Source organism: Drosophila erecta, unplaced genomic scaffold (genome assembly GCF_003286155.1).
Source record: "Drosophila erecta strain 14021-0224.00,06,07 unplaced genomic scaffold, DereRS2 tig00000021-arrow-pilon, whole genome shotgun sequence".
Classification (NCBI taxonomy): Eukaryota; Metazoa; Arthropoda; class Insecta; order Diptera; family Drosophilidae; genus Drosophila; species Drosophila erecta.
Genome location: NW_020825198.1, coordinates 13,030,801 through 13,046,586, shown reverse-complemented (window position 1 = coordinate 13,046,586; position 15,786 = coordinate 13,030,801). Strand labels below are relative to the sequence as shown.

The 15,786-nt window shown below is 43.1% G+C and overlaps 4 protein-coding genes across 5 annotated transcripts; 3 read left to right on the top strand and 1 right to left on the bottom strand.

The window, feature by feature from the left end:
- Positions 1-5: 5 nt before the first annotated feature.
- LOC6545459 lies at positions 6-2,933 on the bottom strand. Its single transcript, XM_026976458.1, has 4 exons — positions 2,884-2,933; positions 1,094-2,809; positions 649-960; positions 6-586 (listed from the first exon to the last, which is right to left on the bottom strand). The coding sequence occupies exons 1-4, from the start codon at positions 2,931-2,933 to the stop codon at positions 73-75; spliced, it is 2,592 nt and encodes an 863-aa protein (XP_026832259.1). The 3' UTR covers positions 6-72.
- A 440-nt stretch (positions 2,934-3,373) lies between these two features.
- Positions 3,374-5,493, top strand: LOC6545169. Its single transcript, XM_001972541.3, has one exon. It carries the CDS (start codon positions 3,374-3,376, stop codon positions 5,480-5,482), a length of 2,109 nt encoding a protein of 702 aa, XP_001972577.2. The 3' UTR covers positions 5,483-5,493.
- Positions 5,494-5,950: 457 nt separating this feature from the next.
- LOC6545168 lies at positions 5,951-10,540 on the top strand. 2 transcript variants are annotated; one of them, XM_026977151.1, is made up of 5 exons: positions 5,951-6,122; positions 6,177-6,378; positions 6,478-8,895; positions 8,950-9,027; positions 9,082-10,540. In XM_026977151.1, exons 1-5 carry the CDS (start codon positions 5,951-5,953, stop codon positions 10,538-10,540), a joined length of 4,329 nt encoding a protein of 1,442 aa, XP_026832952.1. The 2 variants fall into 2 exon arrangements, with proteins under 2 accessions (XP_026832952.1, XP_001972576.3); XM_001972540.3 differs by having other exon boundaries at positions 6,430-8,895.
- A 233-nt stretch (positions 10,541-10,773) lies between these two features.
- On the top strand, positions 10,774-15,779 carry LOC6545167 (huntingtin-interacting protein 1-related protein). The gene is made up of 8 exons (XM_001972539.3): positions 10,774-11,127; positions 11,814-12,235; positions 12,297-13,027; positions 13,084-13,193; positions 13,255-14,001; positions 14,058-14,493; positions 14,560-14,964; positions 15,021-15,779. The coding sequence occupies exons 1-8, from the start codon at positions 11,092-11,094 to the stop codon at positions 15,506-15,508; spliced, it is 3,375 nt and encodes a 1,124-aa protein (XP_001972575.1). The 5' UTR covers positions 10,774-11,091; the 3' UTR covers positions 15,509-15,779.
- Positions 15,780-15,786: the final 7 nt, after the last annotated feature.

Here is a 15,786-nt window from a genome sequence, read left to right as displayed (position 1 = left end):
CCCTCTACATTTTAGAAATCTTTAATTATAGATAGGCTTGTGTGAAAATGTAAAAAATATTCAACGTGTAATTTAGACATGGCGCACGCAGTTGATGCGGCAAGGACCTTGGCTATTCCGGTGATTGTTCCGATGAATGTCGACGCCGCCAGCCTCCCACCGCCCACTGTATGGGGAGCTGAAGTGCGGCGAGGCAGTCGGACAATAGCCTGGCATGGTTGAAATCGTTTGCGTTGGAAGGTGCCAGGGTGCAAAGGAAGGAGGCGGCTCACAGCTCCCCGGAGTCACAGTTGCGCCGCCGGAATTCCGCGTGCTGGTGGACGTTGTTGGTGGCTTTTCCTTTTGCTTCGGCTTCGGAGGGATCTTCTCCAGCTGAGCAGCAGCGGAGTTGCTGCAACAGCGACCGCCCGGACTACAGCAGTAATTGCAGCAATTACGACAGCCATTGCAGCAATTCGCGCAGTAGTAGTAGCAGCCGGTGCAGGGATTGTAGTACCAGGACCAAGGGCATTGGTTCGAGCAGGGCATGCAACCGGTATTTACTGCAGCTGGAGCAGGAGCAGCTGCTGGTGGGGGTTCGTTTTCCCTGCGGAATGCATTAAGCATAGATGTAAGCCTCGATGAAAGTGGACGGATGTGGCTACTTACTCAGGCAAATTGGCGGAGCAGCTGCAGCTGCGCATTTCTGGTTTTGTCGGAGGCGACGGGCATGGTTTCTTGCAGTTACAGTTGGGGCAGTCGGCATCATCCTCTACCGGAGATTCGTGTGCTGATGTTTCGGGATATGTCCTAGTATCTTCTATTTGCTTGCCGCTGTGCTCGCTCATCTTGCTCTTGGCCCTTGAGTCATTCGTTTTTATACTCTTCTTGGCAGGCGGCTTCGATTTTTTGCCCTTGTCCTTCGGCATCAGGAGGTGACACCACTTCTGCAGATCACACGGAGGACAGGACTCGGTGATGCTGCAATGGATACGGAAGACATTACAGCACTTTTAAGTACTATGTGTTCCAGTAAAGATGTGTGCCGAATGGTGGATTGTGTAAGCCTAATCCGAAAGCTGAAACAGCTCACAAACTCTGACATTAAACTCACCGGCTGAGGAGCTCCGAGCAGGTCTTCTCCTGCGTCTGCTTTTTTCCAGATCTTGCGTTTTCACCCAGCGAGCAATCAGATTCCTCGGAAATGTAGTAAGGATAATATTGATTGTTGGGATCAAACCGAGTGCAATAGCATTTAATGGATTTCTCATTGGCTGCCTTTGAGCTTGACGGAACTTTGTTCGAATTTCTATCCTTTTTGGGTCCTTCCTTTGATAAGTGGGGTGCTCTCGCGGATTGCGGTCTATTCACATCCTGAGCTGGCTGACCATGAAAGGCATTAAAGTCTTGGACAAATGTGGCATTAAGTGGAGCACAATCATTGTAAGGATAATACTGATTGGAGGGGTCGATGCCCATGCCCACATTCTGTTGGCCATAAGGCACAGGTGGTCTGTTGGAAGGTGCTCCTACGGATTTATTTCGATTCCTGGAGTCGTGCGATCTGTTGTCACGTGCACGCACTTCACCCGCGGATGCCATTGACTTGGGCATGGACCTAGAATTTATATTTCTTTCTCCACCATTTTTAGAATGATGGGGGGAGGATGGGGTTCTACCAGCATTTGGTTTACCCGAACGACCTTCTCTCGACTCGCTGCGGTGATTGAGCGACTTGGACCTCTGAGCCCTTGGACTAACCTGAACATTTTCAGGAGAATTATTGGCTTGATTTGGAGCTCTGCCTGAATGATCTCCCCTGGATGGGCTTCGCTGATTTAGCGACTTGGATCTGGGGCCAGTCGCCAGTTGAGGCTGCAATTGGGGAACTGGCCTTGAATATGTGAATTGACTCTGCTGGCTTACGACTTCAGCTCGGGGAACACCTGAACGCACTTGACTCCTTGATTGGGGAGCATTATTGGTATAAGTTCGATTGTTGGGCTCACAGTGCGTGGCTTGATTTTTGCTGCTATAAGCTGGTGATTTTCCCGCTGAGGAACTATTTTGAGTGACTGGCCTTTGATCTATTGGATGTGGTTGGAATGTTCCTTGGGCCACATTATACGGATTATATTGATTATTGGTGGCAAAACCCATGCCTGTACCCTGAATAAATTGATTATTGGCAGGTACTTGTCCCGTTCCTGGTGGTCTTCTAATTGGCATTTGCTGATCTCCGCATTGGTAAACTTCTCCGGTACAGGGATTAAACCTATTTGCGTACTGTGTAGGTAGACCGGCCGCTGGAGCACATCTTGGATCTCCCTGACCTACCGAGGTTGGTTGAGCCACTGGTAAAACCATGGGACCAGGGACACCAAAGTTTCCATATTGGGTAGGTGGCGGAATACCAAAAATCATTGCATTTCCGGTCGGTCCGTAGGTTCCATAACACGGAATAATAGTAGGTTGTCCCGGCTGGAAGCCAAAGCCTGTTCCTGGAAAGCTTTGCATTCCAGGTCCATATGCTCCAGTCCTAGCCACATCGTTTGGTTCGCAATCTTCAGGATTCTGCTGGTTATTCCCATTCCCTTCCTCACATCCCTCCGCACATGTATCGATGTTCGAACACATATCCTTACATCTGTCCTCACAGGCTGAGCAACTTTTCGAGCGTTTCCTTTTTTTCGGGCTCTTTGGCGACTTCAGAAGAAAACTGGGTGTCACCATGTCCGAGAACTTTTGGTACTCCCCAGGAAACACGACGCGACAATTCCTCATATTCAGGGAGCATGATCGCTCACAGCAACTTGGCCGAGGACAGCAACTTGGCCGAGGACAGCATCTGCAGATGAGAAGAAATTAGTGGTATGAAGACTGTATCTTATTTCTTATACTTACACGCCATGGCAGCTCATGCACCTCCTTAAAAATCGACACGGATCGCACATTTTTCAACTCTAAGCTTTACCTACCTCCTTCTGTTTAAAACTTCCACCTTCACTCATGGTCAATTACGAGGAATTCACAAACAACATCTGTAGTCAAAATATTAAAAAGATGTATCAATAGTACAAATAACTTTTGATGTCCTAAACTAAGTCTATTTTGTTCAAGATATTGCAACATCAGATTTGGTTAGGCATCGTTTTGAAAGAGCTGCTACCATCTTATAATCAGTGTTACAGCCATGTAATGAATATAAAATAATATCCTTGTAGACAAAAAGATTTCCCGGTTTGTTTAACTTATAATTGCTGTCGACCAAAACGCTCTTTTAAGTTTTGGTCAAAAAAATGGCATTACAAAATTTTTTGTCACGTCAAAAACAAATTTAAACGGAAGCATTGTATAATTGAGACAGAAAGTTGTATCTGGGGAAAAAGAAGCAATGCCCAATGTCGAAGTCAAGTCAACCAGGCCCAGTCCCTATTGGCGTCATGCAAGTCCTCCGAGAAGGACAACCACAACCAAATTGAATTTATCCTCGGAGCAAACCAGCAACCGAGTCGGCCAGCAGCTGCTGCGAACCCTGACTCAGAGCTTACCTTCTGGACAGGAAACCATGCGCTCCCGATCCTCCTGCCCACCCACACCTCGTCGGCGACGGGAGGCCAGTGTCTGCAGATCGATGGGTACTCCACAGTCAGTACCACTGATATCGCATGGTAAGGCCAAGACACCAATTCGGTTGAAGGCGGGTATGCCGGTGAAGCAAGTGTTGGGTGGAGACCCACCCAATTCGAAGGCTCTTGGGCAGTCTGTGATGGCCCCAGTTAAACGCCGTAATGAGTCCCCGACGGTCAAGGCGAAAATCAGGGAGGAGCAGTACAATAAGATACCAGAGATGGTAAGTGAGGCATCCGTCGCCAAAGCCAGAGAAAAGGAGTTCGAAAGGATACCTTCCAGGGTTTCTAGTTTGACCGAAGAAAACCAGCAAACAGAAGAGAAAACCATAAATATTACAATCCCGGAAACGCAGGAGAACTCAAAACCAGGAACGAAAACAAATTCAAAGGATAATTTGCAGACCACTAGCTCCGAGAACTCAAAGCCAAATCTAGGGGAAGAAAAGCCCACCGAGAACATAGCAAAAACGCAACCAAAACCACCGGAGCCATCGAACTCGAAGATAATTCCCTGCTTCCGAGGAGAGTATCCCACCAGGCATCGTCTTGGTACTTGCCAATGGTTCCAGACCGACGTGCCCGATTGCGGAAATATCGTGACCATCTGCGATGAGGAGCAGCAAGTTATGGGTGAAGCGGAAATCGTCACCGCCTGCGAGGTAACCGAGGCACATTTCCTGAGCCTCGACTGCCAAGATGATATGAACAGCGAACCGCCACCGCTCTCGAGATGCAATAAGTGCATGGGTTGTCCACAGCAACAGAATGGCAATTGGTTTGGACAGCAACGATCTTGTCTTAAACAGCCACAACCCTGCTTCCAACAGCAGCAACCTTGCTTGCAGCAGCAACCATCTTGCTTCCAGCAGCAGCAACGAAATTGTGGACGAAGTCCACCCTGTCCCAATGCGAAGCCAAGAGGAGGTCTCAAGTACCCGGATCAGCAGCAATCCGGCAAAGCATTTGCTTACAATCTGCAGCAGTCGATGCAGCAGCCCATGCTTCCCCAGATGCAGAATATGTATCCTTGTCAGCAGTTTCAGCCAGTGAATGCCAGTGACCAAATGGAACAGCAAATGCAGTTACAGCCGAAGATGCAACAGCAAGGCATTGAGGAGAACAACTATGGCCTGACCGAAATGCTGGCCGAGGAGCTGAAGAAACAAATGCTCGAGGCTCAGGCGCAGATTGCCCAAGTGCAACTGCAGTTGAATAGTGCCTGCGGAGCCACAAGAGTGCGACAGATGCATGTGCTATCCCAGAACGCCACTGAGGCCCCTCGTTGGGCGCCAGAAACTCAGTTCATGGATGCCTTGGCAGAGGAACAGGACGTGGGCGATGCTCCGCCGGATGCAACAATTGAAAACGGTGAAGAGGATCAAGTAGTTGACGCGCGATTGGATCAACATTCATTTCCAGCTAGCTTTCCCTGCCAAGCCATTGAGTCCACCAGGTCGGAGACGATTTGGGCCATGCCAGCAGCTCCTCAGTCGTCACAGCCAGAGATGCAGTTCGGCCTGTATCCTATGCCACTATCGATGCCAAATCAGAATAACTATTTCCAGCGGAATGCTCAACAGTTTCCTTGCCAAATGGCTCCTTTTCAGCAGCCACAACAGCAGCAAATGGCTCATTGTCAGCAGATTCAGTCCTGCAGAGCACCACCTTGCCCGCCCAAAATGCCGCCTCCTTGCCAGCAGAAGCAGCAGCAGCGGTTATCCTGTCAGCAGCAGCAGCAGCAGCAGCCCATGAGATCTGGCCAACCAGCCCAGTCCAATAAGTGTTCCCATTCTCCACAATTTTGTCCCAGTTGTTGTTGCCAGCGGTATGCCCAAATGCGATTCATGATGCCCCGATGTTGGCTGCGCTAAGGACTTCGAAAAGTCGTATATTTGTGGCGTAACTTACCTTGAACAGTCAACATATTTGTTTCTTCAAGTTAAGATACCCTACAAATGCCACTTTCAACGCGAAAGTTGTGCAATTCTTCCGTTTAAAATTGAGGCAAATCGAGGAAATGCCTCGAATAAAGTTTGGATTTTAGAGCCTTATATTTGAGTTTTTTGTCAATCGCTTGAAGTTTGGTCTTGCACATTTTAAATTCACAGTTTTCCAATTTTTAGGCAACGAGAGGCCAAGACTCAGAACTGCACGCCCCATTTTGTTAAAATTACAGATTTTTTCATTAAATATATAATCAGAGGAAGGGACATCCCCTCTGCATTTGTTTTAATTCAAGAATTTGTAATTTAAATCAAATGTCCGGCGGTTTTCAGCGGTGTCACCAGCCATTCTGCTGTCAAAAAATGCACCCTTGCATTTCTGAAAGAAATAAAGCCATGCTGGGAAAAGGATATAGATTAGGTGGATCAGTTGGAACGGTTTTGCAAGAGGTTATCCGGAAGTCTGGGAAAGAAGCCCCAAGAACTCCGAAGATTGGTGTCACTTTTCCATGCAAATTTAGCAAACCAAAAGGCCAGGAAGATAACTTTACCCGAAACTTATTACCAGGTAAATAACTATTGAAGATCTTAAATCTAATTTCTAATACCTCAGATCTCAAAGGAAAAACGTTATTAAATAAAGTTGGATCCATAAGTAAATCTTTGGCAAGTCAAGGAATCCAAAATCCGAAGCCGAAAGCAAATTTGGAACAGGATCAAAAAGCGCTCGTAAGGATCAATCCTAAACGTAGAAGAGGCAAAAGGTCGCCTAAGAGGTCAACTGCGGGAAATATTGAACAGCCCCTTGATGACAATGGCATATGGTGAGTAGGCTTTTGTGGGTTAACCCTTGTTTAAACACGAATCGTAATTAGGTTTGAATGCAATGTGCCCTTTCGAGTAAATATTCCCTTTCCTATTAGCATGAAGAATCTATTTGGTTCCCAGCTATTTCCAGGCAATAGCAACTACCAGATCCTTAAAGCCCTTGTGCCGGAAGGAAATTTACAGAAGGATAGTAAGCTAGAGTGGCCTTTAAGCTTTTCAATGCGTCCAGCTCTTCCACCTCCAGATCTGCAATCTAACACTTCATCCATCAAAGCAGTAGGATTCACAAAGAAAAAGGGATTAAGACGTGGAAAAAAAGCCTTTCCCTGCGAAACATCCACTCAAACGATCGAAGAAGAATCTGATCCTGTTTTGAGCTGCCTGGAACAAATCAGAAATCAACTGGCCGGCAAAACTCCTGAGAATCAAGAAAAGAAGATATCACGCTGCTTTGCCGAGAAATCTACAAATGTAAGGAGTATTCAGGGCGATAGAAATGAAGCTGGTGTGGAAGAACCTACGCAGTCATCACCAAATGAAGCCATTGAAGCAGTGAAAGACGATAAAAGTGATAATTCAAAGCCCTCTGATCCGCAACAAACAACATCATCTGGAAGTTTCCAGAAAAGATCGCCAAGGAATTCTTTAAACATATTAGCGCAGCCTAAATCAAAGACCAACAATATGGTCAAGAAAAGTACTTCTTCTAAAACTCAGTCAAATCTGAACGCTGTGTCTTCACCGGTTTCCACAGGAACGCCAAAGAAGTCACAAGAAAAAGTGGAAACTAATTTAAATCGTGAAGATGGGGACTTGAAGAAGCCAAAGGATACCGTTGAAGGAACTGGTTTTGTAAATGTCACCAAGCCCATTTTAAAACCGTGTATTTGTCTGTGCAGGCTTCCAAGGGTTTTTCCAAAATTTACGAGAGTTATGATGCCAATAACAACGTGCCAGCATAATTTTATGAATGGATGTCGAATGCCGAAATGGCAAAACCATAGTCAACCCAACCAGCACTGCTGCCAATGTATCCACACACAAGGAAACCAAAAACGAATACCTCCTACAACTGCATCTATGAAGGATGTACCATATGAACAAGAGCAATCAGAAAAGAGAAACCATAGCAATTCAAGGTCTTGTTTAAGTAATTGTGAAAAACCCATGTCAACGGGCCAGCGGTCTATTATGAAAAGAAAATCCGGAAAGCCCAATCAAAGATTCGGCTGTAGGACCTCGAATAGGAACATTTGCTTTAGGGAACGCATATCCACTTTCAGCCAATCAACCCAAATAGAATATCCCACAAAAGAATGTGCCCAGTATCATTGTAATGAATCCTATGCTTCTAGCAGAACCGATACTGATGGTGACTATGTGGATGGATCCTCAAATAGCGACTTTAGATCCTCAAACAGTGTGAAAAGTAAAAGTTCTCCTCATAGTACCTCTGTTAGGAGCGGATCAAATAGTAGCTATACTGCCCCAAGTGCTAATCCTAGTGAAAAAGAGTCTTATTCTGAAGGATCGAAGAGTGAAGGCCCAAAGGAATCTTCTCCAGAAACAAAATCAAATATAAGCAGCAACGAATCCCTGTCATCGTCTAGAAAAACATCTCGTGCGAGTTCTATTAAGAGTAATTCGAAAACTTCCACACGAAACGAGGTTAATCGTTTCAAAAATAAAAATAATGAATTGCCTCAAAATAAAACTGGGAATAAACGGAAACAACGTCTTAGGAAACGTATAAGTTCTGGGGGCGAAACTTTTCCAGAGGGCTCCATAGATTGTGGTCATGATGAATTCTCGGAGGAGGCAGACGCACAAACTCCAAAAACATCTAAAAACAGCTTTGAAGCTTTGAAAGCAAGTGAAAATAAATGTGGAACGGATATAAAAGAGAGTAAATTGAGCAAAAATTCGGACCATTTACTTTCTGAAAGAAACACCCGAAAAGCAAGTTCCGGAAAGCAAAGTCAAGAACAAAAAGCTGACAGTTCAAAGGAATCAATCTGCAGTAGAAACTCGGATCAAAGAAATAACTTCGAATGTTATCCAAACGGTGCGGCTCATACTAAAGATCAATGCAATGGACATCGAGAAGTATCTTTCAGGCAGCGCTCACAATCAGCCCCCGAGTGCTGGATACTTCGATTTCCCCAAGGGAACCCAACAAATAGATCTAAAAAATCACACCAATATTCTCCGGAAAATTGCACAGAAAGTCAGAGTTGTCCAGAAAACGTACTTGTACTTCAGGACGAAACTGGTGAAAGCGATTCAGATGACTGTGCCCTCGTAAGATGCAACGATTTCTCAACAGAAAATGAGACCTTAAATGCGAACTGCCTTGAATGCGAAACTCCGGACTACAGTATAAATGCGAGTATTTTAAATCAGCTTAGGAAGGAGGAAAGCTCGATTAGTCCCACACCAAGCCAAAGAACCTTTATCCTTGCTGGCGATCAACATACGAATGATCTTAACACACCACAACAGGACCAAGAAAGGTATGAAAAACGTGAAAATAATTGCCTATTGTTTTGAAACCTCTTTTATTTCAGGGAAAAACCACCTATGGTGCAAGTGCCTTTTCGCATGAGCAGCACGGAAGAGTTGGGCATTTCCCAACCAAAACAATGGTGAGTGTTCTCTTCTGACAACTATGACCAGTTTTTAATCAAAAAATATTGCAGGAGGGAGTTGGGTCTAAAACTCACGATGCTCAATGCCAACCAATTTCAAATGGCACCAGCAACTACAAATCACGTGTCATTACCAACCAAGCTACCAAAAAGACCCAACAATCAAAACCCCAATTCTTATTGTGGGCCGATAAATGGTGTATTTGTTCTAGCTTCTTCTCTACCTACAAGGACGAATGCCGTAGAGGAATCTGCTGAAAGGAGAAATAGAAATCTGCAGAACATAAATCAATCAGGCACATTAGATTCCTTGAGTAGCGATTATCCTACTTCACGACGTAATATATCCTCAGAAAATAGGGCCAATGCTCCAGCCCAAACATCTTACGCAGCGCTCAGAGGTATTCGAAAGAATGATTCAAACAATTCGAATAGCGAAAGATTCATTTCGGTTAGCAGCCAACATCCTGAACTCAGCCAAGATGAATCCCGAAATTGTTATAGGAAATCAGATTATAGAAGCGACCAAAGCCACCAAGAAAGTCAACAAGAGGAAGCTATTGCTGGAGTTTCTGGCTATTCTGAAATGCAATCAATGCCTACTGTCTTAACCTGGACAGATCCAGCTCCGAATTCCCAATTAGTAGCTTCCAATAGATCAAATGCCACAGAGAGATCGACTGACGTGGAAACCCTGGAAACGGTGACTCTGATGCAACCACGAAAACTTCGAAGTTGTGAAAGTGCTGGAATCAGAAACCAGGCTAATAGGAATGAGAACACCGTTCTTATGGAGACAAGAACTCCCTGCAACAGAGAAAATCTCCTCCACACCTGTGGACGACCGCCCTGTAACTCTTGTCCTCACCATTACACGGGTCTTCCTCCAGGACTACATCAAGGATTTATGAAGCCTGAGGATCACATGCTACAGCCACAGATCTCTGCGAGTGCACCACAAAATATCACTCCTTTCGATGAAGGATACCTTATAGATCCACGGGATCAGTGGATGACCAATAAATCACCTGCTTCCGCACCAGCAATGCAGAGTGCATTTCAAATGAAGGCACCGTATCAGCCCAAACCAAGACCCCACCATCACTTTCAGGAACCTGTACATCCTCCACAAAGTTCCTTTCAGCCCAGAAATTCTGACCACTATCCAGAACTGAAAGAGAACATTAGAATGCTTCCAGATGGATTCTATGATCGCACCGTGAATAAGTATAACATAGCACGAATGGACTCAAACTTTCAGCCACCGGAATTTTCACTGGAGCCGGAATTCCTTCACGCAGAACAGCACCCTACTTTTAGGCAGCAAGCTGGTCCATATGGCAATCAATTTCATCCGCAACTGATGATGGCATCCGTTCCAGATCCTAATCGGCGTTATATTCCACCGCAGAACCAATACCCAGCTGAGATGCAAAACCAACTCTCGATGTATTGGACACAGCAAAATATAAATTTGGGTTACTATGATCAATCGGAATACCAAATTTAAACCCAATAGCTGAACAAAAAATACATTAAATTATTTATAAAAGAATATCAAAATTGTTCTTCTTGTTTTCAAAAGTAATATGGTACACATATGGTATCCTATTTTATGAAAGGTGTACCTTTAAAAACTATCGTATATTTCATTTGTATTTAATTATATATAGCCTTATTACCATTGAAAAGAATTGAAGAATTGCTATAAATTATTTTCGCGCTCGGAATAGCGATGCAAAAAGTTGATGACTATCGAACCGAAAACATCGATAGGGGAAAGCCCGCATATCGGTACACCGCCCAGCCCTATAAACTTTTATCGATAAAGGAAAACAACATTTGTTTATATGACTAATTTACTCTTACACTCATTGTTTCATACACGCACACGAACTCAATCCGAATGAATACGATTGCGGCCAATACGAAAACAATGGCCAACATCGTTAATAAGATAAGATAACTCCCGTTTCCAATGTCTTTGCTCTAATGCACATACATCGCGCTGCGAATGATTCCAGTTTGTTCAGCAAGTACGCCAAGAATTGTCAGTAAACAATGGCAACTCACGCCGAGAAGGAATTCTACCACCTGGTACGTAAGCCCAACCGCCAAGAATACCCACAGCAGATTATAGGCACGGGTGTTGACAAATCATGTGCATAGTGTAAATACCTAAATGTTTATACACACAACTACAGGCGCGCCGCTCAAATTTGCATAAACATTTCGCTTAAGAAGTCTGCCTTGAACCAGATTATATGGAACAGCTTCAAATATCATCCACTTTTCACACGATTTGCAACACCACAGAGACTACACGACATGCTAATCCCAAATTTCTCCGCTTCGGCTGACCCAGAAAATTAGAAACTGCAATGAATGCTATGTGGACTACATACACTTTTATCAATTGTTCAATCTGCAAACAAAGGCCTTTCAAATTTTGTGATTGCCGACCCAAATTCGGCACGATAAGAAGTAAAAACTAGTAGTTAGTTTACCTTCTGTTATCATAAAATCATATTAAACACAAGTGCAATCTAATTGTTAAAAGCATCGAAATCTTTTGATGCCTTACAAAGGCCAAACTAAATAGTCGATCACTGAGTCACCCCCTTTAGATCGAATTCCACTAAAGAGTAGTAGATATCGTCCGCCAAAATCAGTCCATATCTTATAAGCTGAGTCAGTCACTTATCCGAAAGAGTAAAAACCAAATAATAATATAATCTATACTGAAAAGCTATTCAAACTATAATACATACATTACATTTCAGAACGTCAGCGTGTCCAAAGCTTTAAATGGCCTGGAAGCGCCACTCAAAACCAAACATGCCCGCTCCATTATTATTATGATACACAAGGCCAAGGAGGCGAAAACCTTCTGGATGATCATCTCCCGGCAGCCTCTGATGCAGAACAGATTTACCGCCTGGAAGTTTTCGCATCTGCTACACAAGGTTCTACGAGAAGGTCATGAAAGTGCCATCAGGCACTCACAGAGCCACAAGAAGATGATCCTGGAAGTGGGCAAAATGTGGGGCCTACTGCAGGATGACATTGGATGCTGTATACAGGCGTACAGTAAGCTCCTGGCTACAAAATTAAGTTTCCACGACAAAAATCGAATGTTTCCCGGCACTCTAAACATTTCGTTCACCGAACTTTTCATTGCAGTGGATCGGGATTTAAATTATTGGTAAGTAAGGGTATGGAAATATATAACTCTCAAACTACTAAGACAAAACGTTGGATTCCAGTTTTCAACTGTGCGTGGAAATTTTCGACTACTTGGAGGATATAATTGCCCTGCAGCTAACGATATTTTCTTCGATGGAAAAGTACAGAATGTCGTCGATGACACCGCAGGGACAATGTAGACTAGCGCCAATAGTTTGCCTTATCCAGGATTCCAATGCGTTGTACGACTTAAGCGTTCGGTTGATGTTTAAACTACACGATGGTGTACCATACGACGTTGTTTCCGGTCACAGAGATCGGTTTCACGGCCTGTTTTTAAGGTTGAAGAGTTTTTACAACAAAGTGCGACCGCTTCAGTATTTTAAGGACTTAATAACAATCCCGGAATTGCCGGACTCAAGTCCCAACTTCAAGTCGCAAAACGATTTCACCAGTTATGTTCCACCAGTGGTCCATGTTCCGCAGGAGCCCGATCCGGTTGTTGAAGACCTTGTGGATACCAACAATCACGAACTGGAAGCCTTCAGCCAAGCCCAACAGCAGTTGAGCATGTTAGAGGGCATAATCAGTGAGAAAGAGGCTAGCATTGAGGAGCTGTCATTTAAATTGGACGCCATGCAAAAAAATTTCGACGAACTACGACAGAGTTACAGACACGACGTTCAGGAGTTGCAACAGAACAATACTGTGCTGTCAAATGATTTGGTCTTGGCGAGAGAAATGTGTGCCACCTTCCGGATGCAAAACGACGATCTTGAGATGCAACTGAATCAGAACCCAATTCTTTTACGTAATTAAATGCATATCAAACGTAATGAAGTCATATAAATATATTTTATATTTCAGAAAAAGCAATGGAGGAAGAAGAAAAGCATAAGTTATCATCGGAAAAATTTAATAAACTCAAAACTCTCTACACAAAGATTCGGGATGAGCACATTCAGCTGCTGAGAGAGGTATGCAAAAAACATTTACAGATTTCCTGTACTAATAATCATTTACTTACCTTCATATCAGCAAAGTGATTGCAACAAGTCATTAAATAAAGAGAAACAAGTTAACTCACAACTCTTGTTGGAAACTAAGGAGCTTACCAATGAAATTTCCAAAATTAAAGTAAACGTGGAGGAGAAAGAAAAAGCTAATTTAACTCTGCAAAAGCAAATAGAAGAGCACAAGGAGAAGATGTTTCAACTTGAAGCAGTCAAGAACGAAATAAAGGAGAAATTCGATGATGTTGTGAAACAAAAGGAGATTCAGGAACTAGATATTAATTCCACTTCCGAAAACCTAAGGTTAAATTGCCTTAAAGTCGAGGAGCTCAATGGGACCCTAAATAACACCTTGGAACAACTGGCGAACGCCGAAAGCCAAATAAACGAAAAGGTCGACGAAATCGAGAAAATGTTAAAAACTTTTGAAGCGGAAAAGGCTTTGCTCTTAACTAAGATTGAACAACAAAATGTGGAAAGTAAAAGCAACAGTGACGCTCAGAACGCTGAACTGCAAAAAACAATTGATAACTTGGAGCAAAAGGATAAAGAATTCAAAGAAGTGAAGCTTCAGCTGTCCACCGCGGAAAGCCAAATAAATTCAAAGACAATAGAAATTGAAAACAATTTGAAAGCGTTTGAAGCGGAAAAGGCAGTGCTATTAACTAAAATAGAGCAGTTACGTGTAGAGCATCAAAACAACAGCGACGCACAAAATGCTCAATTGCAGCTAACTTTAAACAACTTGGAGCAAAAGGAGAGTGCATTACAGGTAAATAAACAAAAATTTAAACAAGTACAGTATAGAAACTTTAATTTTTTCTTCAGCAAACCCAGAATATTGTAGATCAACTTAAGCAGGAAAATACTTCCGCGGGTCAGCGTAACGAGGAATTGCAAAGCAAACTCTCGATTGCTGAGCAAAAACTTACGCAAGCAACTCAGCAAATTGATTCCGTGACAAGTTCGTACAAAACCTGTAGTACCGAGTTAAGTGAACTCAGAAAATTGGTGATCAAAACCGTAAAGGAAATATGCAACTCCAAGTTGAGCGGCTCGGAACAACAGCCTTTGGATGCGGTGCCAAACATAATACTCGAAATGGAGACCATTTTGAATAAGTTCAATAACGCATCTGCTATAAGCTATGTCGCTTCAACCGAAGGAATGCAAGACGTTATGTATTTGGGTTACGTATTTATAAAACTATACGACCAATGTGATGTTATCTATAAAACAACCACTGCAATTGAGACAGGTCAGGGTAAGTTGATACCACCAAAGACATAACCACATACAGCAGACTAATTTTGTATTACTTTTTTATTAGAGATCTTCACCAAAACAAATTTGATATGTACAGATGTCTGTCAATTGTTTCAATACTTATTAAATAATGAAACAAAAGAACATGAAAAAGAAAAGATTGTAACTAATATACAAACAAAGCTGAGAGATATTGGAAAGTTAATTGAGAAAATAAAGGCCTCCTTTGAACAAAAGATTGATTTGGATAAGCTTCTCGAAATCGAGCTTCGCGAGATGGATGCTGCCATTGATGATGCAGCCTCCAAAATTACAGACTTACTTGCAAAGGCGCGAGAGAAGGACAACCAAACCAATCTGGAGGTGAACGGAAAAATTGTGGATGCGTGTACCACCTTGATGGAATGTGTGAAAGCTCTAATCCAAAAATCTCGTCTTCTGCAACACGAAATTGTGGCTTCCCAAAAAGGTAGCTATAAATTGTTGTATTCGAAGAATTTTACTGACTAATTTTTACTATTTCAGGAAACGCAAGTGCTAATGAGTTTTATAGGCGGAATAGTCAGTGGTCAGATGGCTTGATATCCGCCTCGAAAAGTGTGGCGAAGGCAGCCAACTATCTGGTGGAAGCCGCCAACAAGGCTATTGAAAGTGAATCTGGTAAAAACTTTGAACTCATCGTGGCTGCCCAGGAAATTGCTGCCTGCACGACCCAAATGGTTATTGCGAGCAAAGTCAAGGCTGAACGCAATAGTCAAAAGTTATCCGACCTCACGAAAGCATCCCGAAGCGTAACGCAGGCAACAGGAACTCTGGTCGCCACCGTCAAGGATTGCAACTCGCAACTGGAGCAGCAAAGTGAAATAGAGCTTGCAAAGCTAACGCCATCACAAATAAAAACGATGGAAATGGAAATCCATGTTAAAGTACTCGAAACCGAACAAGCTCTCCAAATGCAGCGACTAAAACTCTCAGCGTTTCGTAAGGAGCACTACAAGAACGCCGATTATTAAATACTATATTTATTAATGTTACTAACTTTACAAACATTCTTTTTTTGTATTAACGCCCGTCATGACAAATAATATATCTACACAATATTTACACTACGGTCATATTATCCTACAATGAATCCGTAATACTATATGTTTAAAGTATTCCGTTTTGATCACTTTTCGATCCTTGATTTATTCACACCATAGAATATTCATTATTTCTTAAATGTTTATTTTACCTACTACTTGAAAATAAATAGCACTTATTGCCAAAGAAAATAAAATGTAACATTTGT